The sequence below is a fragment of the Bidens hawaiensis genome, unplaced genomic scaffold, assembly GCF_021521415.1.
Source record: "Bidens hawaiensis isolate Kalapana, Puna unplaced genomic scaffold, B.hawaiensis_p1.1 tig00014652_1, whole genome shotgun sequence".
Classification (NCBI taxonomy): domain Eukaryota; kingdom Viridiplantae; phylum Streptophyta; class Magnoliopsida; order Asterales; family Asteraceae; genus Bidens; species Bidens hawaiensis.
Window position 1 is genome coordinate 41,804 of NW_027492281.1, and position 25,465 is coordinate 67,268.

The 25,465-nt window shown below is 33.2% G+C and overlaps 3 protein-coding genes across 3 annotated transcripts; all 3 read left to right on the top strand.

Annotated features, from left to right (window-relative positions):
- The first annotated feature begins 13,412 nt into the window (after positions 1-13,412).
- Positions 13,413-14,519, top strand: LOC143547163 (replication protein A 70 kDa DNA-binding subunit A-like). Its single transcript, XM_077038654.1, has 5 exons — positions 13,413-13,689; positions 13,759-13,858; positions 13,931-14,058; positions 14,140-14,224; positions 14,297-14,519. The coding sequence occupies exons 1-5, from the start codon at positions 13,431-13,433 to the stop codon at positions 14,442-14,444; spliced, it is 720 nt and encodes a 239-aa protein (XP_076894769.1). The 5' UTR covers positions 13,413-13,430; the 3' UTR covers positions 14,445-14,519.
- On the top strand, positions 14,494-15,825 carry LOC143547164 (uncharacterized). The gene is made up of 5 exons (XM_077038655.1): positions 14,494-14,735; positions 14,821-14,941; positions 15,007-15,186; positions 15,281-15,352; positions 15,429-15,825. Exons 1-5 carry the CDS (start codon positions 14,494-14,496, stop codon positions 15,663-15,665), a joined length of 852 nt encoding a protein of 283 aa, XP_076894770.1. The 3' UTR covers positions 15,666-15,825.
- A 5,458-nt stretch (positions 15,826-21,283) lies between these two features.
- LOC143547165 (uncharacterized) lies at positions 21,284-24,892 on the top strand. The gene is made up of 4 exons (XM_077038656.1): positions 21,284-21,587; positions 21,933-22,535; positions 22,943-23,134; positions 23,244-24,892. The coding sequence occupies exons 1-4, from the start codon at positions 21,284-21,286 to the stop codon at positions 24,890-24,892; spliced, it is 2,748 nt and encodes a 915-aa protein (XP_076894771.1).
- Positions 24,893-25,465: the final 573 nt, after the last annotated feature.

Below are 25,465 nucleotides of genomic sequence, written 5' to 3' on the forward strand. Positions count from 1 at the left end.
AAGCGATTTTTGAAAAGAAACTAGCACCTTAAAGTTGGTCAAAAAGCATCGATTCGAGGGAGTGGATAACGATTTTTTATTGTGACTTTATTAAACGCACGATAATCGATACACATACGCATAGATCCATCCTTCTTCTTGACGAATAAGATTGGCGCTCCCCATGGTGACGAACTCGGTCGAATGAAACCTTTCTCAAGTAGCTAATCGAGTTGTTTCTTTAATTCTTTCATTTCAGTCAGAGCGAGATGGCATGGTGCTTTTGCAATCGGAGCAGTACCAGGAATAGGGTCGATTCTAAACTCTACTTCACGATCGGGATGGATTCCGGGAAGTTCATCAGGAAAGACATCAGAAAAGTTGGAGACTACAGGTACGTCTTTTATCTCCTTTGGCTTTGATTCTTCAGTGACGTAGGCCATGAATGCTAAGCATCCTTGATTCAAACATTTGTTAGCCCTAATCATGGAAATTATGCTAACTTGGCCAATCTCTTTGTCCCCTTCAATTTGAATGGTTCGTTTATCGGGGGCTTGAAGTTCAACGGTTTTGCTATTGCAAATGATACGAGCATGGTTGTTAGATAACCAATCCATACCAAGTACAATATCAAAACCAGCAAGTGCCATTGGTAAGAGTTGGATAGTTAGAATATAACCAGCTAAATGAATTTTTCCGTTTTCAAGGGCTTCAGAGATTTTAACGATTTCGCCGCTAGAAGTCCCGACGCTTAGAGTTTTATTTAACTTTGTTAAAGGTTCGTTTAATAGACTACAAAAGCTATAATCTAGGCACCCGAATCAAACAAAACTCTAGCATAGGTGTCGTTGACTAGAAACGTACCGGTAATGGTTTCCGGCATGTCGGCGGCCTTTTTCGTGTCGAGTACAAAGACTCTTCCGTTTCCCTTCTTGTTCTGGCCACTTCCACCCGCACCACCAGTCACGGGTTTGTTCTTTGGGCATTCTAAACTAAGATGTCCCATCTCCTTACAGTTGTAACACGTCATCTTCTTCTTCCAGCAGTCAACAGCAGCATGGCTCGGTCTTTGATATGATTCACACATGGTTGTTGAGGCATGTCGGCAATGCCCTCGATGACGTTTTCGGCAATCTTGCAAAAATGGGCATTCGAGTTAAACCCAGGTCGACTTTGATTTGCGCCTTTGCCTTTGTAGTTGGCGCCTCCACTTGTTCTCCCTTGAGTTGTTGTCGTTGTAATCTTCTTGTCCTCTTCCTTGTTGCGGACCATTCCGCCCATCAGGTAACCAGCTAACTCCATCGCAGAGTCAGCGGTTTGAGGTAAATGAGACCTCACCATATCGCGGATTTCCCGCGGCAGTCCCCAAATGTATCGTGTAACCTTGCTGGATTTAGGATTAACCAGCTGGGGAACCAAACGACAATATTCGTGAAACTTGGTGTTATATTCTCGAAGATTCGTCCCCACGACCTTATGATTAAGAAATTTAGTTTGAATTTGGTCGATTTCATGCATGGAACAAAACTTTTCCATTAACATCGCCTTGAACTCATCCCAAGTCAGATTATACATCACATCTCTTCCTTTACTCATAATCATCGTATTCCACCACTCAAGCGCTTCTCCTTTGAACATGAGAGCAGAATAATGGATTTTCTCTTCATCCGAACACTTGCTTGTTATAACAATTGTCTCCATTTCCTCAAGCCACCTCACGGTTGTGATGGCTCCTTTGTCACCATGGAACTCCTTTGGTCCATAATACTTGAAATCCTTAAACGAACATCCTCCAATCTTGAGTTTCTTTAATTCTTGTTTAATTCCTCCATCAGCATTCGATTCGTGAACACTCTCTTCGACATGGGAGGGTTTCGGACGAGATTTTACGGATTTTCGAGAAGGATTAACGGAATGAGAATGTTTTGAGATTTTCGATTGGGACCTAGCCATAGATTCTTCTCTAACCGCATCTTTAATCATCTTTTGTATTTGACTCATATGTTTTTCGGGAATTGGGTCATCTTGTTTATTTACGGGGTCTTTCCCCTTTCCTTTTCTTATCTCTTCTTCTTTTCGTGCATTCTCATTGTTATTACTTTGTTTAGACAATTTCTTTTTCTTTTCAATATATCTTTTTATATCTGAAATTTTAACAAAGTTTCCTTTATTAAACATATATTTTATTTCACATTAATGTATATATCACCAAGGATATATGTATTTATTTTACAACACTCATATATATATATATATATCGTTTGATAGATATATATTGATTATCCTATCTATTTTTCAAGAACATCTCAACATTCTTGTTACACATACATCACATTACATATAAGATTATTTTACACACACAACTTTCACATTTCATCCTTCTCCATCATCTTCAATCTTTCATGAACTTCCTCACCACCTTTGTCAACTTGTTGCACTTTTAAAGAAGCGTCTCTCCCATCTTCTTCTTTTTCTTTCCTTCAACGGCCATCTTTTTCCTCCAATCGTCCGACTCATGTAAAGCGCGGTCCAAGTGTTCCTCGTATGACTGCAGAACTTTGTTGGGGGTATCCATATCACGGAGGTGGGTCGCGGAAACCCACTTTCACCATTTCATAATAATTCCTTGGTTCGGGATACGGAGATGCCGTCACGTCGGATGGGTAATGGAAGAAAGCTTCAGCAGCTTCATTCTGTTCTCGGATTTCATTTGCTTGCTCTTCTTCCGTTGGGATTACGCCTTGAAATGGTGGGAAACTTGATGTAGCTTGGTTCTTGAGTTTCTCGAGATATTGGACATATGGATCAACATAACCGTAGCTTGGGTTTTGGGAAGTGAGTGATTCCTCCATCGGTGTTGATATCTCGTTGGGATTATCGGGATACTCTTCTTCCTGTTCTTCCTCAGATTCTTCTTCCGGGTCCTCCTCTTCTTCGAGGTTCTCCTCCTCTTCTGGTTCATCTTCCTCTTCTTCCATGAGTTGAACGGTCTCCTTCACAATTGGTGGCATTCGGAAACTTTCATAGGGCATCATCACCCTCATGTTGGGTTTGCAGGACGACCCTTCACCATTGTTTGGTTGGGAGTTAACTTCATTAAAGGCGGAGCTCCCGGTATGCCATCTTCGTTGGTCGGAGTGGCATTGCATCCAATCAGATGATGAGGATCTTGGTTCTTCCTTGATGGGTAAGTTGGAAAGGAAGGCATAAGATGGATGAGGAGTTGGTGATAAATATATTGGATTGCTTGAGTAGTAGGGTGGTATCTCCGATGGTTGGTATGGGGATCTCCGATGGATGGTACGTCGGAACTTCAGAGGGATGGTACATGGGTATTTTTGGTGGATGGTGGCTCGAATGCCTCGGTGGTTCACTTCTTTGTTACGGTGGGCTATCGGGAAGATTTATTGGATAGTGCTTGCTTCCGGGGTAGTATACGAGTTTAGTTCGATCATGTTCTACATCTTGGTCGAAGTATGCTTCATAGTAACCTTCACTCATATTATCCTCGGAGAATGGTTCGGCGATTCCAGCTTCTTTAGCCTTGCGCACAAAGTTTGCCATCATGTTCTTGAATGACATCTAATAAATTTTGGGTGGTTTAGAATGAAGAGGGAAAGAAAAGGTTTACCAGCCTATCTTATCCCTATTTCAAATAAACAATTAATTCCAATACTTGGATCGAAGCTTAGGTATTATCTTGTAATACCTAATTCGCTAAGATCAATGGCTCTGATACCAACACTTCTCACACCCCAAACCACGGCCTAGGTGTATGACACATATGTTGGTACCACAAGTGTAATTAAATTAGAGTTACGTTTAATTAACGAAAGTCTTTATAACTTGTGGGTTTAAAGAGTAATATTACAAAAGACGGGATTATAAAATACCCGTTTAAGTTATAACAAAAACTATTACTTGTTTTTAATTACAAACCACCATTTTAATATTTTAAGTTTATATAAAACAATTCGAGCCATCGGATATCTATAGCACTTCGTTGTTCCAAGCGCTATCCTTGTTCACCTCCAAAATGTAAGAAACTACGTCAGCAACGAATGCTGGTGAATATGCTGACGCTAAAAATATTTTCTTTACTTAATTACCCCTCGAGACTATGTAGGCCTCGGCCCAACGTGGCTTAGGAATAATCAAGTTAAAACAACACAATTTATAAACTCAAGTCTCTATACTCGGTTCCCCCAGCGAAACACCGCATCATTCGACTAGTTGAGTGCCCATACGAGTACACAAGGTCATACTCCCCACAGGCGAGCGTAATTGTGACCAGGTGTGGTGTGCCCACCACATATGAAAGGATCCAGACAAACGTACAAGATAGCCTGAGGCCAGTATTTATACCCTTGTTTATAAATGTTTTAGAGACACTCAGTCTCATGTAAAGTTTTTCATATAACATGTTCACTCGTTTGTAAACAAGTTTGAAAATTTTTGGGGCGTATTCACCTTTTGATTTGGATCGGCTTCAAACACCGTCCGAGGGTCTTTCCCGTTGCTATCTTGCACCTATAGTACGAGTATAACCAATTGTTAGTCGGATGTACAATCCGGCTTAAGACCTTTAGTCTTATTTTATAAATTTTACCTCGATGAACCTTTAGTTCATAATCTCTTTTTACTTTAAAACCTTTAGTTAGAAAGTAATTTATAAACCTTTAGTTTATTTGTAAAACCCGGCGTTTCTTCTTCTCTAAGAAACGTATTCTTTTTCTTTATTATTTAAGAAATAGTTATTTATTACTTAAATAATATTTTCATAACAAAGAATTATACTTACACACGTATGTATATTTATCAATATTCACAATTATATTCTTTATTCTTTATTTGTTATGTTTTCTTTTATTTTATCGAGGTATAGAGTATAACCTCGACTTAAGGTTTAAGCCTTTTATAATAATTTATTATTATTTTCATTGGCGTTATGCCTAAGCCTACCTTTGTTGGCATATTGAAACCCTAATGACTCTAGAAGCACTCCAACGCCGCTCACTTTCTTGATCAACTCTTTTTCTTGGTACACCTTCCTTGGCACGCCAACGATAACACCAATCTTTCACCACTTGTCGACACGCCTTACGAGACTCATCATCTTGTTATCGAGATAACACAAACACCTTCTTGGTCGTATGTGGGTGGAGGGTGGCACGAACTTCTAGGAAACGTTGGCACGAAAATCAAGGAATTAGGGCACGTTTTACGAGGTGGATCAAGTATGTGATTATGGTATTCTAAAGAGATGTTGGAGAGAGAGAGAGAGAGTTGTACTGAATTGTGGTGTGGAAAGATGAGATCCCAACCTTGCTATTTATAGGCAAAATTTTGGAACCCATCGTGATACGCGATGGCCTCCTGGCCAAGCCCGTCGCGTATCGCGACGTAGGCCTTCTGCGTCACCACGTAGACCTGCCACGTGCGACACGTGGCAGGCTTTATGCCTCGTGGAGACACGTGGCGGACGTGTTGCCACGTGGTGACACGTGGCGACACGCTGTGCACCGTCTGCCACGTGGCACACGTGTCACACTGTGTCAGACCACGTCATCGCGATATGCGATGACGTTGGCTCAACAGCGATCGCGTATCGCTGTTGACTCTATCTAGAACTTTTTGACCAAGCCCTTCGCGATACGCGATGGGCTTGTCATTTGTCCCGTCGCGTATCGCTAGAGGACAAGAAAACATAATTTTTCATTTTAAACCCTAAGGTTTGGAATTTGGCAAATTTGATCCCTAAACTTTTGGATTTTGACATTTTGAACTTGAAATTTATGTGATGTTACACTGTAAAACAAATAATGATGTGGCTAGACATTTGTCATGCGCATCGGGCATTGGTTACCATGATAGAATAATTGAGTTGTCGGTGAAACCATTGTCATGCGATCGAACGCCGGTCACTACGACATGATATGATAGATTATAACGATGGACCTATCCGAATGCAATAAAATAAACAACTAAACATGTTAACAAATAGCAAGTAGTCATTCAATTGATACACAACACAAATATTAACAGTTTGCGTTTGATAGTATGATGCAGTATGTAAACGATTATTTGTAGGTACGCATAAGTCCCCAAAAGCATTTGAAAACAGTAAAATTGGGGAGTGATTACTAACCTGATTAGATGCACAAGATACAAGTGAGGATGTGAGAATGTTAAACCCTTCGGGATTTACCGTCAAGGATTCCTAGTTAAATAATATAATATTATGAGTTGATTATGAATGATATAACATGTTTAATTGATGTGTTGTAAAATACAGTAGTTTTCCTCTCTATTTATCATTTTTTTAATCGCTTATTTATCTAATATTTAATGTTTTTAACTTGTTTTAGTATGATCTTACATTAATATGTATTTTGTAGGTTACGGGTTTAAAGAGAAAGAAACCGAGCTTTGAAAGAGATTTAGAGGCCTTTTATGCACTATTATTGAAGAATCAAGTTAAGACCCGACCCATATCCATTTTGTGAAGCCCATATGTGTTATAATATAATAAACAACAAAAAAACAAACCCTAACCAGCCCCAAAATCCTGAAATCAGCAGCAACCAGCCAAAAAACTTCCGATCGACAGCTTCTAGGCTTCCAAAGAAAGTCGTTTTTGCATCTTGTGTGACCAAGTGAAGAAGAAGGAGACCAAAGGAGACTTGGGACAGCAGCTCAGGACTGATTTTCATCACAAAGCTCTGCTCATATTGATAGTATACATTTATAAACTTTGTGTTCTTGTTTGTGTTCATAACTCTTTTGATTTTGATCTTTAAAGTTGAATTCTTTTGCAATTGAGTTAGAGATTGAGTTGTTATTGATTATCATTGATTGTTGAATGATTTGGATGATGTTTTTGATTATTAATATGATGTTTATATTGAGTTATAGCTGCTGTCCAAAAGTTATGAATAGCTAAACTTATTTGTTCTACCTAGGTTAGATGATTATTGTTCGGTTTTGATGAACTAAATAGATTGTTTAATTAATATGACTTGTTTAATTAATATGACTTGAATAGCTATTGATAGTTTGGTTTAATGATGAATTAGGTTGTGTTTAGTGGCTGCCATATTTTTTATATCATCTCATAATCTCATACTTTGATTAATTGAATTGGTTTTGATTGATAGTTGTATGTTCAATTCTTTACTTTGGGTTTAGAGTTTGATTGCGGTAGGATCAACCGTAGGGTTTTGTTGAGATTATTGATTGATATATTTCAACGGGTAAGCACCTTCTTAGAGACCAAGAGGTGATAGGAAGTAAGGTCGTCTCATAGCTTTAGCTTGTTAGGATTAGGATCGCGCGAGAGCGGGTTCGGTTCTTGTCGGGTTTGGGTTTGTGAGCGATTAGTTGATCTAGTTTAAGTTAAACCAAATTGTTCCTCTATCCTTGGTTGCATAGTATTAGTTTCCACTAGGGTCGTGTGTCAGTGAGACCGAGAGGAGAGCCGACATTAGAACACTTTAGCAATTCGTTTCCCGGTTTGTTCTTAAAATCAACTAAGTATAAGTTAGGGTTTGTTAGTGAGACCGAGAGGTGATCTAGCTTTCTTGAGCGAACCTTAGTTTGTCATCCTTAGATACCGGTGTCGTGAGATTTTTCATTCCATTAACTTATTAGACCTTCAATAGGATTCTTACCTAGGTAGACGTTTTCTCCATTGTTAGTCTCATTCGTAAAGTTTCGTTAAATCTTGTTAAGTTAAGTATTTTAATTTAGTTAAAGTAAGTTAGGTCAAGTAGTTTACTTATTAAAAATCATTAAAAAAATATTATTCTTAGGAAAGTCTTTTCTAGGGTTAGTAATCATAGACGTTTTCACGTGTCCTCGTGTTCGATACTCGGACTTCCTTAGTTCTATAGTACTTACACTCGGTACACTTGCCGGTTGTGTGTAGTTTTGTTAGGAAAATCCGTTTTATGAATTTAAAGATTAGTTGTGAGTTCCGTAGAAAGAAACACCCTTTAGACACACATCAATAATAAATTTAGGATTTCGATGCGATTTGAGTTATGTTTGTGATTAGTATGTTATTAATTAAACAAATAATTTCTATCGTTATTATTATTGAAAAATCGTTAGTATCTTTATCATTTATTTATAAAGTTATTATTTTTATTATTTATAAAATACCATTAAACTAAATATAATAATCATATGATCGAATTTGAAAATAATTAGTTTAAATAAATAAATATGAGTTGATATAATATAATAATAAATGTTTATAAATATAAATACATTATTTTAATGATAATAATGTGTAACTAATTAGATGTAATATGTATTGTATTAAATAAATATAATATAAGTGAACAAATGTTTAACTAATTATAATATATGTGATAATATTATTTAAATAAATATATCGAAAATAAACAAATAATCATTTAAAATATACAATAATAAGAATTAAGTTATAATATAAATTAATAGTTTATTTCAAATCTTTTAACGACAATTAGTGGTGAAAATATATTTAACAATTATAACACATTTATTATGTTTTTGTTTAAAGAATATAATACGTATATATATATACACACACATACGTAATAAATATAAGTTTGTAAAGACGTTCAATGACGAGAAACGTGAATTAAAAAAATAATGTTGGTTTATCTATTACTATATATAATAGATATCGGAGACAGAATGTTAAGATGTTGAAAATTAAGAGTGTATAAATTTTAATGCATTGTGTACAATCCTTTAAAACACATAAAAGGAGAAGACGTATCACGGAACATTTGGCTCCAATGTTTTGTAGTTTTGAATTTTGAAATGGGTTTTGGAATTCACTTTTGTTTCTCATCAGTCTCGTTCTTCTCATTTCTCATCTTCACGTCTCATCTCTCTCTCTCTCTCTCATCTTCTTTAGCTGGTTTCCCACTCCCCGCCTATCTCCTGCGACGTGAACCCGTTGACAGCAAAGAAGCATATCCGGCTCAGATGTGACTGTTTCGCGAACATGTCGATAATGGCGGAGTTCTGGCTTAGATTGGGGTGGCGCATGTCCTGCTCCCAGCAGATAGAGGCGACCGAGGTAATCTTTCAAACCCTAATTAAGTTTTTAGCCCTTCAAATGCTTTCTAAGGACCGATATGTGATTGTTTTATCAACCGATAAAACAATAGTGCTTATGAATTGATAGGCTTTGGTTTTGCAGGAACTTCGGGTTTCAGTTTTTAAGATAGTTTGTTTCTTTTTCAACATTTCAACATAAAGCCCGCCCAAGTCTAGCCAACTGGGTTGGTAGGTCAGTTGGTTAAAGTATGAGAACTATAACTTAAATACAAGAACTGATAAATCCCAATTTTTAAATTAAGAACCCTAGAATCTGAAATTGAGTACTCTGCTTGTTGTTGGTTTAATTAACCTTTAGGGTTAATGTAATACGGATCAAAACGATCAAGAACCATAGTTTAATTACCTAGAATGATGATAAATTGACGACGAACGACAAGGCTGCAGTAGCGGCCAAACCCGAACCCAAAAACATGTTCTGGGCAGCAAGTATGACGTAATTGTCTTAGGGTTTAGGATAGCCAGGTTATGATCAAGGTGTAAACAAGTTTAATTGTGATATCGTCAACTGTAATCGTATAATACCAATTTTGATAATTATGGTTTGTTAGTATTACAAACGAAATCGTTTTTGATTTTTTTTCTTTAATTAAATCGTCGATGATGCTTGTTTAGGTAATATAAACGATTCCCAGTGATCCATTCAATGTATATGACGAAGATTATGGTACAAGATATTAAACAGGTTACGAGTTGGAAGCTGGATATTGGTTTCGAATATTGGCTTGGGTTTTGGATTAATAATATAATCAAAATGTTTAAGCATATTTACAATTTAGCCCCTACAGTTCAGGTGTGGATACAAAAAGGGTTTAAACTAAAGTTTTGGTGAAATTTGAATATAATTCAAAGATATAATAATAATCTACTATTATAATATATGAAAATATTGGTTGTCCCACATTCCCCTTAGTTGGTTCAATATTATGCCAAGTGGCACTCCCATAGAACTTCTATTTAAATTATTATATTAAATTAAAATCTTAATTTTTAAGATTTACATTAAAACATTCCCTATCTATCTACTATTATTTCAAATTACTGTTACACAAATTCTGATTCTGGATCTTCATCTTTCTTCTTACGATTTGACAACTACCAGTATCCTAAAACCTATTCAAGGTTCAAATCGTTGTCCATCTTTAGTTTGCACACCAAATCCGGATCTTCAAATCGGTATGTTTCCAAACCCTAGATTGATTTTATTGTTTTGCCAACCCTAAATAACGATTCTTGAAATCATTATACATATCCATATTCAAATCTATAGTTTCAGATTGTATGCAAACCCTAATACTTTAATAACCCATATCCCTATTTCAAATTGTTAATAATCTAATGAATAGGATGTCATCAACAAAGTACCAACCGTCGGATCCGTAGTCTTTTCTAAAACAATTGTTTGGAAGTGTATTAAACATATATATTTCTGGCAAATTTGGGGGTTTATTGTAGGAAATTTAAAACCTTTTGGGGGCTGTTTTAACTTTTTTTAACGCATCCATATGATAGAAAGTATTAATTTACAGACGCATTTACACATTAATTTCATTAAACTCATTACTTTGTATAACTAAAATGGATGGTAATATGTTGGCTGCAGATGTTTGAGATCGCAAATATGGTCAGTGTTTTACAAATCTGATTCAATATACTTATCGTGTAAATTGGTTCAAGGGTATTTTGGAGAACTTGTAGTTTTGACTGGGTAGGTCAAAGTACAGGTTTCGGACAGTTTTATTACGAGGCAGATTTTGGGTTAAATCTAATACGGGTCAAAAGGGAATTTGACTTTGGATCAGATTTTGTCAGCAATTGTAAAACTGAGTTAATTGTTGATACAAGTCAATTTGTTGGTAAACTTCTAATACTTCTATTATTATTATTATTATTATTATTATTCAAAGTATGCTTTCCATTTTAATATATCTCTAAAATGATATCTATGTTAACTGTTTGACAGAAATATGAAATATGGTGTCATGTGGATGCTGCATATGCAGGAAGTGCTTGTATTTGCCCTGAATATCGTCATCATTTGAATGGCATAGAAGAAGCCGATTCATTTAACATGAACTGCCATAAAAGGTTTTTAACCAACTTTGATTGTTCAGCAATATGGATAAAGATTTGTTTGGACATTATTTTTAATTTCATCTATCATTCTTATATTATAAAACATATCATCATCATCTAATATAATGATCCGACCTTTTTCTCATCTAAACAGGACCGAAGTGCCCTCATTCAATCTCTGTCAACAAATCCCGAGTATTTAAAGAATAAAGTAAGCATATCCATCCTACACATTATCATAAAATTTTAAACTTATTTTATGTTGTTGTACATTTGGCTTCTCAAGGTAAGAACTTGATGAGGGTCTGCGTGGAATGTCATCTTAAAAACTAAAACAAATGCAAACCAATTAAAATTAAGAAACATTATCAATAACATAGCCCAAATTTGGACGCAGTACATAAAAAGTTACATTATCAATAAAATAGCCCCAAACTAAAACATCTACTTTCCTCTTGGACGCAGATTTAGGTAAGAACTATTCATTATTCTATTTTCATGTTAATTATAAAATGGTAAAAGAGTATGTTTCATGTTAAGGGTAAACTCTGTAATTTTCATTTGTGTATTGTTTCGTAGATCTCTGAAATTATGGATAGTATTTCAAATCACCAATTTTAGTTGACTACTAATATAGTAACTAAATATATATTAAACATGCTTTTAACTGTTTTGTTTTGGTTTGTGTGTCTGAATTTGAATTGAAACTTTTTATATTAATATTAAAGATTAATGTTCTATTATATGGTATATTTGTTGTTCTGAATGTTTATTGCAAGTTATATGCTCGAGTCACATGTCAAACCCGAGCAGCCTGCTTGGAAACAGGGCAAAAACAAACGTGTGCTCTAAAATCCATATATGTGTATAGTAATCAAAGTGTTAACTAACTGTGTAAAATATATAGAGTTTGACTAATATAGTCGTGGCAGATGTCAAACCCTAGCGTCCAACTCGGAAACAGTGGTGGACCATTGCCTAAGTTATAATACATGTATTTTTGTAAGTCAAAACACACTCTCTAAAATATATTATGTAATAAACTCTACATATTTTAATAACTATATGTCAGGTAAGTAAAAATTATGAATCATATATATTTAGTTATACACAGCTAAAAGTAATAACTGGTTTGTATATATTTAGTTATAAAATATATAAAATTAAAAATTAGTAGTCAACTCTAATTAGTGAATTCCCTAAACTTACTTACCAACAATTAAGACTCATATATATATCGTTTTGACTTATTTCTGTTATGGAAACAAAATTTCAATATCAATTAATAATTAATGACTTCGCTTAAGTTATGCACTACTAATTAAGTTAAATAACATATGGAAGTCCATTGTTGAACATTGTATGTGATGTAAGTGTCATGTGACCTATCTTTAAATTTTAGTACGTCTTTTTTATGCAATTTAACAAATAATTAGGCAATAAAACATGTATAATAATATTGTATTTTATCTTTATGTTTTCTAGAGTTTGATATATATTGTTTAAGTAAATTTATGTCCGGGAGTGAGGACTCCATAGATTTACTGTACACAAACACATTTGTTTATTTTGTGTATAAAAATAACAATCAATCTAAACATTTAAAATAAGAAAACAATGATTTTTTTGTAAACAAAAATAAGGAAATGATTGGGTAAAAAGAAACGCTACCTATTAGTTTCCATTCAATTTGCTCATTCTAAAAATAAAAATTTGAATTTCAATATCACCAACAACTTCTAAAATTAAATATATTTGGTCTTATTCTTTCCTTAGGAAACACCTTTATTTATTTGATTGTGTTTGCAGTCACAAACAAATATCCGTCAATCATACAACTTCAAGAACCTTTCATGTGCTCAGATCCTCTTCAATCGTTATTTATGTTAATAATCACTCAATTTCAAAATCAGATCTCTTTCTCTCTCTAAACAACTGTAAGAGATATGTTATTACCTTTTCTTCATTTTGTTCTTAGCTTTGTGAAACATTTTATGTCTTCTACTGAGATAATTTAACTTTTTTACAGATTTGTGATGGACGCAACTAAGGCAACAATGTTGAAGGACTTAAGTGTGCTGGAAGACGATTACATGATCAGAGTATAAACCTGATGAAGTTTATGCAATTGAAATGATAGTTGTTGACGAGGAGGTATGAATAAAAAAATGACATATATCCCAAGAAATATAAGTATATATTAATAATATATAAGTATTTTTATATTTGTTTTAATTTCATTTTTGCATGGTACTTTAATGCAAACAATATGTCCCAAGAAATGGTTGCCAAAGTTTAGGTCATTCTTAAGAGAGAAGGAGTCTTTAATAATAAGAAAGCCAACACTTGGTGACAACCGTGGCAAGTTGAAATATGTGGATAACTCCAATAAGATATGCTTCCAGCCTTACACTGCTGCTCTACTTTGCAAAGACTTTGCTGGATCCTACTATGGTTTCAATTTTGCATCGTTTCAATCTGTGGAAGAAAAGAGGCTACCTGAAAATGTAACCATTGGTATGTATCAAACTCTATAACATATTATTAACCTCTTCATATAGTTTCAATAACATTTTCTTTTTTTAGATGCTATTGGGTATATTAAAAAATGTTACGAGATTGAAGATACCAGCACAAGAACTGGCAATGTTGGTAAACGCATGAACTTAAGAATTGTGGATTTGGAGTAAGTAGTTTAGTTTATTCAAATTTATTATTCAGATTTTATGTTCCGTTTTATAAATTTATTAATTTGTAGGGGTCGACAACTTAATGTAACTTTATGGGATCAGTATGCGTCGCAGTTGAACTCTTATTTGACTAACAATAAAAATGAAACACATGTTGTTATTATACTTCAGTTTGGTGTCATAAAATTCTACAAAGGTATGTTTTTATGTTTTATTGTTGTTAAAATTAATACACATTATATGTTACTATAATAAATGATTACCCTTTTTTTGTTAGATAAAGCATACCATAACAATGCTTATACCGTGTCTCGTCTATTCATCAATAGCGATATTGAAGAGATTAAGGCTTTTAAGAAAAGGTGAAAAAATATTTGGATACACCGCATAAAATTTTTAGTTTCATGAGTGTAAAGTTAATTATATTTGAATAGGTACCTCGGAGATGTTGAGCTACAAAATACCTCATCAGCTCAACATGGTGTAGGATCTTCAATTTTGTCAACTCTTCATGATGAATTCCTTATTGACAATGATTTCAATTTTGTTGCTGATATTGCCGACATTAAGCAGATCAACTAATTGCTTTGCTTTTTATAACCAATACTATCTATTTCTTTTATAGTCTAAAATGTTTAACCATGATCGATATTGCAGGCAAAAAAATGTTATTGTGGTTGGTACTATCAAGACAATCAGTTTGGACACTCTATGGTACTACTATGCATGTGAACAATGTAAATTCAAGGTCATTTCTAAGACGGTTGATGCTGAAAAACAAGAAACCGGTGCTTACTTTGAAAATGATTGCAAACCGGAGTATGAGTGTGCAAATCCCAACTGCAACTCAGATCCGGTTGTAGTTGTTCCTAGGTAAAAATTGTAACCAACTTTTTACATTTTTTTGGAACAAAATTTTTAATTAACATTTTTTTAATTGTTTTAATTGTCTTTTCAGGTTCAGGATTCCTATAAGGGTTCAGGATCACACCGGGATTGCTTCTTTAACTCTGTTTGACAAAGATGCTTTCAAGCTGTTAAAGCAAACTGCTAAGTGTTTGCTTGATAAAAAAGAAAATGTATGTGCTCAATTAAATTTATTATCAAATTGTAGTTAATAATAAAACTTTATTACTTTTAACAGGAGGCTCCATTTCAACTTTATCCTGAGGAGTTGAACGATCTGCTTGAACGAAAGTTTGCATTCAAAATTGAAGTGTCTGACTATAACTTGGATAAAAATAAGCCGTATTACACGATATCCAAGTTAACAAATGACACTACCATTTTACAAGACCTCGACAAGAAGGCTAATGCTGATCGTGTATGAACAATTACCTATACATACTTTGTTTATATAATCATTTGTCATTATATTGAGTTGGCCTTTAATATTTTATTTTTATATTTCAAATCAGCCTCTAGAGTCTGAGTCAATACAACTTGGGAGTATGTCGGGGTTTCATTCACAAAATTCTGTTTCTCAAAAGGTATGTAACAAACTTATTATGTTATACATTTAACGAATATAACTTACTGATTTGTTTTTGGATGGATAACTGTTAGGATTCTACCTCATTTACTGCTGATAATGAGACCCCAATTTTTGTTACCGATAAAGTCAAGGGAAAGAAGATTTGTGAAGATAGCGTACCCACTAAACGTAACCATTACACCGTTTATGATGTCGATGAACTTGAGGTTGCTTCCTCCAATAAGGGACGTCCGGGAATCAAGATTACTGAACCTGATGAAAATATGATTCCAAAGTTGTTGATCCCCAAGCTTGAAAAACAAGATTGAATATTCTGAATTTGGGAGATTGGTGCAAGACGACAAGTATGGTTGTTTCAAGTTTTTGTTTTGTTTTTCCTAATAAGTCGTCTGTTTTTTTGTTTTGTTTGGTATTTTGTTTGATGTTTTGTTTCGGATTGTGTGTCTGAATTTGAATTGAAACTTTTTATATTAATATTAAAGATCAATGTTCTATTATATGGTATATTTGTTGTTCTGAATGTTTGTTGCAGGTTATATGCTCGAGTCACATGTCAAACCCGAGCAGCATGCTTGGAAGCAGGGCAAAAACAAACGTGTGCTCTAAAATCCATATATGTGTATAGTAATCAAAGTGTTAACTAACTGTGTAAAATATATAGAGTTTGACTAATATAGTCGTGGCAGATGTCAAACCCTAGCGTCCCACTCAGAAACAGTGGTGGACCATTGCCTAAGTTATAATACATGTATTTTTGTAAGTCAAAACACACTCTATAAAATATATTATGTAATAAACTCTACATATTTTAATAACTATATGTCAGGTAAGTAAAAATTATGAATCATATATATTTAGTTATACACAGCTAAAAAGTAATAACTGGTTTGTATATATTTAGTTATAAAATATATAAAATTAAAAATTAGTAGTCAACTCTAACTAGTGAATTCCCTAAACTTACTTACCAACAATTAAGACTCATATATATATCGTTTTGACGTATTTCTGTTATGGAAACAAAATTTCAATATCAATTAATAATTAATGACTTCGCTTAAGTTATGCACTACTAATTAAGTTAAATAACATATGGAAGTCATTGTTGAACATTGTATGTGATGTAGGTGTCATGTGACCTATCTTTAAATTTTAGTACGTCTTTTTTATGCAATTTAACAAATAATTAGGCAATAAAACATGTATAATAATATTGTATTTTATCTTTATGTTTTTCTAAAGTTTGAAATATATTGTTTAAAAAAATTTATGTCCGGGAGTGAGGACTCCATAGATTTACTGTACACAAACACATTTGTTTATTTTGTGTACAAAAATAACAATCAATCTAAACATTTAAAATAAGAAAACAATGATTTTTTTAAACAAAAATAAGGAAATGATTGACTAAAAAGAAACGCTACCTATTAGTTGCCATTCAATTTGCTCATTCTAAAAATAAAAATTTGAATTTCAATATCACCAACAACTTCTAAAATTAAATATATTTGGTCTTATTCTTTCCCCTTAGGAAACACCTTTATTTATTTGATTGTGTTTGCAGTCACAAACAAATATCCGTCAATCATACAACCTCAAGAACCTTTCATGTGCTCTGATCCAAGTACGTTTTTTTATTGCACATCATATACTAATATTGTATTTTTTTGTTGGCCCTTTATGATCTTGCACATCATTATACGTAGTTATAGTTTCTCTCTCTTTTTTTTCACTTTTGTTAAAAAAAAGTATGCATACTTCGTGCGAATAGTGTAACGATAATAGTGACCAAAGTTGAAGGCAAAGATGTTATATTAAGCCATTTTTATTGTTATAGTTGAGGTGTAGGATAGTGTTTAGTTGCAAGTGAAGGATGGATTTATATCCAAACGTATTTTCTGTATAAAATGCATATTTGTGTATAGTAATCAAAGTGTGAAGTAATAGTTGTAAAATATATAGAGTATACATAATATATTCGTACCAGAGGTCAAGCCCGAGAGGCCCGCTCGGAAACGGTGGTGGACCATTGGCTAAGTTATAATACATGTGTTAGTATTTTTGTAATTATGTTTAGTGTATTTCAATTATATAGATTATATTTCAATTTTATACATTATATACATGTTAAACTAGAATATTATAATTAAGTTGTTCTATTAAAACACCACCGTTCGTCAAACATACAATATACATTAATGTTGAACATCACTAGAAAAATTGTGTGAACTCGTGACAAACTATCTGCTTTAACAATTTTAAAATTTATTTGCCTATAAACCCAATTGGACTGCATAATGTTTTTTTTTTGTTAATTTATGTCATGTTGTTGACGCTTTAAATTCACACTTAATGTATTTATTGTGTTAAATAACAAGGCGATGTCTAAAAGATCAAATGCTCACCTTATGAATTCGGAGAACGATGTTTCTAACAAGATATATACAACAAGGTCAAATTGTAAGTTATTCGTATACATGTTTATAATCAACTTTATGGGATATTAGTTTATTTTATATTACATCTAACATAAAAGATTGTGCCTGTTTGTTTTTTTTTTCAGTTGATGCATCTGAAAGTCCATTGTCGAACATTTCAAATGGTATTCCATTTGATAGTGAGATTTTTTTAACATGAATTTAAATTTGCTAAATTAAATTAAGAAAACAACAAAGACTCAAAATACTTATCTATGTTGCAGTGTTTAATAAAAACAATGCCTATTTTGATGCTGCTGAAAAAAGAAAACAACGAAAACTCATTTTGGATTCAAGAAAATCAAAATATAATGCGTCTGATAGTTTGTCAAAGGACCATAATTCGCCTACCATTGGAAGATCAGCCCGTATATATCCAAGTAGTAAGATATACAAACTTACATTCTTATTAATTTGACCCATTATAGTTACACCAAAATTTGAAATATAAATAGGAATATATTAACTCACTTTTCTAACTTTTTTTATTAGGTTTAGTAACAAGAACTCCCTTTTCAGACGTTTCACATGGTACACCACATGCACCCTTTTCGATATGCAAATATTCATTGATTTTTAGACCCATTCTAGGTCTAAAATAGAATTAGTATGTTTATTTATATTAAGGATATATAGCTTGCAATTTTGTAACAGTTTATAACAGAGAAGCTGCTGAGAAACGAAAAGCACGAAAGCTTATTTTGGATAATAGAAAAGCTAAGGTGCATCCGTCTACATTAACCAGTCATAATACATCAAATGTCGATGGTTCCTCGACCAGTGGAGTGTCAAACATTATACAAAAACCAGGTACATGTAGTTACAACAATATGTACTTATTTCTATACCCAATTTCATTGTAACATATTATTATTATTATTATTATTATTATTATTATTATTATTATTATTATTATTATTATTATTTTCTTTATTATTATTATTGTCATAAATTATGTTTTATATATGTCTTGCAATTATATGACAGTTTTCAATAAAGAAGCTGTTGAGAAGCCAAAAGTGCATGCGTCAACATTAACTGTACATGATATATCAAATTCGTACTGTCCGTCTACCGGTGGAGGTTTAAATCGTAATCATACACCAAATAGTAAGATTTCACTATTTATATTAAATTCACACATTATACTTACCTGCATAAATTAGATACGTTAATTACAATTTATTTATTTGATTTGATTTAATTTTTGTTATTGCAGTTGAGCTATCTAGAACTCCCTTATTGGATATTTCGAACGGCATGTCGCATTTACGATTCTGTTTTGTAATTCAGTATAATTCTATTAATATTCATATTTTTTCCCTTTGTTTCATATTTTTTTACAGTTGTTAACATAATTGCTGCTGAGAAACGAAAAGCACGAAAACTAATTTTGGATAATAGAAGATCTAAACTGCACGCGTCTACATTATGGCTTCAAAATACTACACTCTTACATACAAATAATAACCGGATATCCTATGACAAAAAAATTGCTTCCTCTTCAAATACGTCTGTTAGACATCAACGTACATCCATCTCTAGCGTCAACGAAAGTATAAATTCATCGGATGTAAATGCTGGTATGCAGTTAGATATTAATTATTATTATTTTTTTGTTATGAATATAAAATTGAAAGTAATAGACATTGTTTTGGAGACCGGACAGGACCGGCCGGTCTGACCGGTTCAACCGGAATTCGATAGTCCAGCCGGTCCGAGTGGTCTAGATGAAACGGTTCAAACATAAGTTATTTAATATTATAAATTGTTAAACAAAAAAAACAATGCTATCACAAATAATTGAACTCAACACTTGTTAATTATAAGGAATGTACAAAGCCATCTGGGCTAGCAGTTTGTTTACTTAATTTGATAAGAAGCAATATTAATACAAATAATTATTCAAATGTAAACTAAGTTTACTTTAAAAAAAATATTGCACGTTACTTATTTTAATAATAAAATTTTAATCTAGAAATTTTTTACTATTAATATGTTCATAATCTGATAGTAGTCTCTTTTTTTCAAATTATATTCCTAAAAATCGGGAATTTTTATTATATTTTATATATTGTGCAATTTCAGTTTATAAGTGTTGTCCGGTTCTTAAATCCGAGCGGGCCGGTTCAACCGTTCCGAGTAGTGAACCAGTGATGCGTCCGGTTTAATGTCCGATCCGGTTACGAAAACTGAAGTTATAGATGAACACATCCACATACAACATTCCAATTTTAGCAATAGTTTTCGTTATTATAATTTTAACTTTTTAATTTTAGCAGGTGCATCTAATACGAGTGACATTATGCATAACGAAGATATACATGTTGACGATATTGTTAGGGACCTGTTTGTAGGAATATCTAGAGGTAAATATATTTCAGAAAATCAAAAATTTAGTAGTTTTTTATAACAAAGTTATAATTATTTATTTCAAATCGTGTAACAGATTATTTGGACCATGGTGATCAAAGTTTGACGTGTGGAAGTTGTTACGCAAAGTTATGGAAAAATGAAGGAGTACATGGTAGAACAAATAATGGGATAACAAATTATTTGTTATGTTGTGGTTACGGCAAGGTTCAACTTCCAAGCTTAAAATCTCCTGATCTAAACTATAAAAATTTGTTTACTGGTGTTGGCTCTAAAAGCAAATACTTTTTAAACAATATTCGTCGTTAGAATTCGATATTTAGTTTTACTTCAATGGGTGGAAAAGTTGATAACTCCATTAATAACGGTCTAAAATATTTAGTTTTACTGGTAAAGCCCCCTACATTTTTAGACTTGGTGGACAAAATTTTCATCGTATTGGAAGTCTTCTACCTCTCCAAGAGGGAAAACCTAAATTCTCCCAACTATACATATATGACACGGATAATGAAGTATCAAACAGAAAGACAGTATGTGGGTATGTATAATAAATTTTCATATACATTATTATTATTATTATTATTTGGTTTTATCATTGTTTATATAGACATTGGTCTAATAATAATAATATTTTGCAGTGACACAACCAGGGGATCTACCTCAACTTCAGACTTGATTGATCTGGAAATTATAACAGAATTGAAGAGTATGTTAGACTCTCAAAATGTTTTGGTCAAAACATACAGAATGGTTAGAGATTGTTACAAACGAAATCCAAATTGCAACCTAAAACTCCGTCTTATTGGAAAAAGGCAACAAGATGGAAGAACATATAACTTACCAACCATATCTGAAGTTGCAGCTCTTATTGTTGGAGACATTACTGATTCATATGAAAGTCGAGATATTATTGTAGAAATGCGTCCGGAGAGCTTAAACGCATTAGTGAACTGCATCCTTCGTACACTGGTCTTCATTATCCTATAATATTTCCGTATGGAGAGGATTGCTACAGAATTGACATTCCTCACAGAGGAACATCAAGTTCATCTACTAAAAATTTGAAAAAATGTACAATGAGAGAATTCTTTGCTTATAGAATTCAAGATAGGGATAACGAATTTTCGTTGATTCTTATTTCTCGTAGGTTGTATCAACAATTTTTAGTTGATGGGTACACAATGATTGAAAGTGAAAGACTTTTTTGGGTGCGTCATCAACAAAAACATCTTCGATGTGAAACTTATGAGAACCTACGCAATTTACATATCCAAGGAAATGCTGATGTTTCTAGCATTGGAACCCGTGTAATATTACCTTCATCTTTCACCGGTGGTGCTAGATATATGATGCAAAATTATCTAGATGCAATGGCTCTATGTAAGTGGTTTGGGTGTCCAGACTTTTTCATAACCATCACATGTAATCCAAAATGGCCAGAAATTAAACGTTTTCTTAAAGATACCAACATCAATCTCGAAGACATACCTGATATCTTATCTAGAATATTTAAAATGAAGCTTGATTCAATTATTAAGGACCTAAAAGATAAAAAACTACTTGGTAGAGTTTCAGTAGGTATGTTTCAATTTATTTAATTATTATGTAATATTTATACAATAAATATTAGCATTTTATATATTGTTAATTTTTGTGTATAGTAATCATATAACCACTTACAATATCTACAAAACTACTGTTTTATTCGTTTTAACGTTTTTGTAGTTGTCTATACTGTGGAGTTTCAAAAACGTGGATTGCCTCATGCCCACTTATGTTTATTTTTGCATCCCGATCACAAACTCCCTTTTGTTGAGAATGTTGACCAGTTTATATGTGCCGAGATTCCAGATGAAAAAGAAGATCCAACTTTATATTCACTCGTGAAGGAGTTCATGATGCATGGGCCATGTGAGGCTGCTAATTTAAAGTGTTCATGTATGATTGATAAAAGATGTTCAAAGAACTTCCCAAAGAAGTTTTCTAATGCAACTTCACTTGATTCAGATGGATTCCCTATATATAGAAGAAGGGACTCCGGATCGTATGTTGAAAGGTCAAATATACAGTTAGATAATCGTAGTGTGGTTCCATATAACAAAGAACTTTTAAAAAGATATCAGGCACATATAAATGTTGAGTGGTGCAACCAAGCAGGGTCCATCAAGTATTTGTTTAAGTATATTAACAAAGGTCCAGACAGGGCTACTGTTTCAGTGGTACAAAACAATGAAGGAGCTGATGATCTTCCAGAAAAAGATGAAATAAAAGAATATTATGATTGTGTGAAGCATCATGGAGGATTTTTTCTTTTGATATTCATTATAGGTATCCTTCTGTGATGCGCCTCCCATTTCATCTTTCTGGACAACAACAAGTTGTTTATGAGGCTGACGAGGACATTGAGAATGTGCTGGAGAAAGCATCTGTAAATTCTTCCATGTTCACATCTTAGATGGCTTGTAATCAACATGACGATCTTGCACGACAACTTACTTATGTCGAATTTCCAAGTAAGTTTATTTGGGTACTTAAAGATCGAAAATGGGAACGAAGAAAAAAAGGGTTCTCAGTTGGTAGAATCCATCATGTTTCTCCTTCTCTTGGTGAAGCATATTTTTTAAGAGTTCTTCTTAACAAAGTAAAAGGACCAAGATCATTCGACGAAATTAAAACGGTTAATGGTGTAATTTATGCTACTTTTTGAGATGCGTGTTATGCACTTGGTCTTTTAGATGATGACAGCGAATATATCGAGGCAATTCAAGAAGCGAGTCAATCGGGATCTGGTTTTTTTCTTCGTAATTTATTTGCTTATATGCTAATGTCAAATAGTATTTCGAGGCCAGAATTTGTTTGGGAGAAGACATGGGAGTATTTGTCAGACAACATCCTTTACCAACAACGAAGTATATTAAATATTTCAGGTTCTTTTTTACCTTATACTCTACTTTATAATTTAAGCTTCAACTTTTTTTATGTGTTTTAATATTATTCGAATAATGTATTTATGATTTTGTTTTTAATTATATACAGATTTATCACTAACTGAAGAGCAACTTAAAAACCTGACTTTATATGAGATTGAGAAATTTTTACTACGCAACAATTATAGCTTAAGAAGATTTTCGACTATGCCTTATCCTGATAATGTGTCGCTATCGTCTTCTAACAACCGTTTGATTAGTCAGGAGCTATCGTATGACATACCAACTTTACAAAATGAGGTTCGGTGTATTTTGAGTCAGTTAACAGCTGAACAACGACTAATTTATGATGATATTAACAGAGCAATCGAAGGTGATAATGGTGGTGTATTCTTTGTTTACGGTTATGGTGGAACTGGTAAAACCTTTTTGTGGAAGACACTTTCTGCTTCAATAAGATCCAAAGGAGAAATAGTTTTGAATGTTGCTTCAAGCGGCATTGCATCTTTATTATTGCCAGGAGAACGAACAGCACATTTAAGGTTTGGAATTCCTATAAATTTTACTGAGGTTTCGTCTTGTGGCATTAAAAAAAACACTGAGGCTGTCCATTTATTAAAGAAAACAAAGTTAATTATATGGGACGAGGCACCTATGACTCATAAACATGCGTTTGAAGCTTTGGACAGAACCTTGAAAGACATGTTGGGTCAAAGTGGTAACATAAATAATGAAAGGCCATTTGGTGGGAAAGTTGTCGTTTTTGGTGGTGATTTTAGACAAACTCTTCCTGTTATTCAAGGTGGCACGAGGCAAGAAATTGTTAATGCATCTTTGTGTTCATCCTACCTTTGGGGTACTTGTAAAGTACTTAAACTAACAAAAAACATGAGGTTAACCGTTGGAAGTGACAAATCTAAAATACAAGAAACAAAAGAGTTCGCTAATTGGCTTTTGGATCTAGGAGAGGGAAAACTTGGTGGTCAAAATGATGGTGACGCGACTTTTGATATTCCTAACGATCTTCTTATTAAGGATACCATTGATCCTATTTCACAATTAATTGACTTTGTATATCCTTCTATCCTCAAAGACTATGAAAATCCAAATTTCTTTAGTGAAGGAGCCTTACTTGCACCAACAAATGAGGTCGTTGAGGAAGTTAACGATCGTTTGTTGTCCATGTTTCCAGGAAAAGAAGAATACCTTAGCTCTGATAGTATATGTCCAGATGAAAATGTTCGTGACACGCTTCAAGAAAACTTGTACTCTCCTGATGTTTTAAATGGATTAAAAATTTCTGGAATGCCAAATCACAAGTTAGTACTAAAAGTTGGAGTACCGATCATGCTACTTAGAAATGTTAACCAAAAAAATGGTCTATGTAATGGAACAAGATTACATTATAATCGTTTTATTGAAGTTGTTGTCATATCTGGAACCAATATTGGTGACCGCACTTATATTTCAAGATCAAATCTTATACCAACAGATAAAAAAATTCCATTCAGATTTCAAAGGAGGCAGTTTCCAGTTGCTGTTTGTTTTGCAATGACAGTCAATAAAAGCCAAGGTCAATCACTTTCTAGGGTTGGTTTATTTCTTAGACAACCAGTTTTCGCCCATGGCCAGTTATATGTTGCGCTGTCTAGAGTTACAACAAGAGAAGGGCTCAAAGTACTCATTTTTGATGAAGATGGTCAAGTTTCAAATAAGACTACAAACTTTGTATATAAAGAGATTTTTAGAGATTTATGAGAGCTATGTCATGTAATTCTATTTGTCTTAATTGTAATGTATTAGATGTTTTGAGTGAACCTTTAGTTTCATTGACTTTTTTATAATATAATTTATCCAACCCGTGTATCACACGGGTACCTAACCTAGTTTAATTATAATAAACAATGATAATAAAATAATAATAACTCGATAAATACGATATTTTATTGATTAAATTTACCCGAAAACGAAAACGGGTCGGGTATTATATACTTATTTAATAAATGAAAAAACCGAGTTGTTACAGTTACATATTGGTATCAAAGCCGAGTGACTATAAGATTGGTCACTGTTTAAAACTTTTCATCTAATGACACTTAGCCCCTCATACTTTGAATATTTTCCTTTAACTTCCAACATCTAAATAAATCCAAATCCCTTAAATACTGAACGAAACTTGGAATATTACATCATCGACATCCACATTATACTTTACAAGAGCTTTTCTAGCGGAAGTTGTACCATTTTCAGGCTCGATAGGAACTGGTCCATTGAGAGTGTAGAGATTTTTTTGTCATTTTGAGAACAAGTTTCAAATTGCAGTGCCATTTG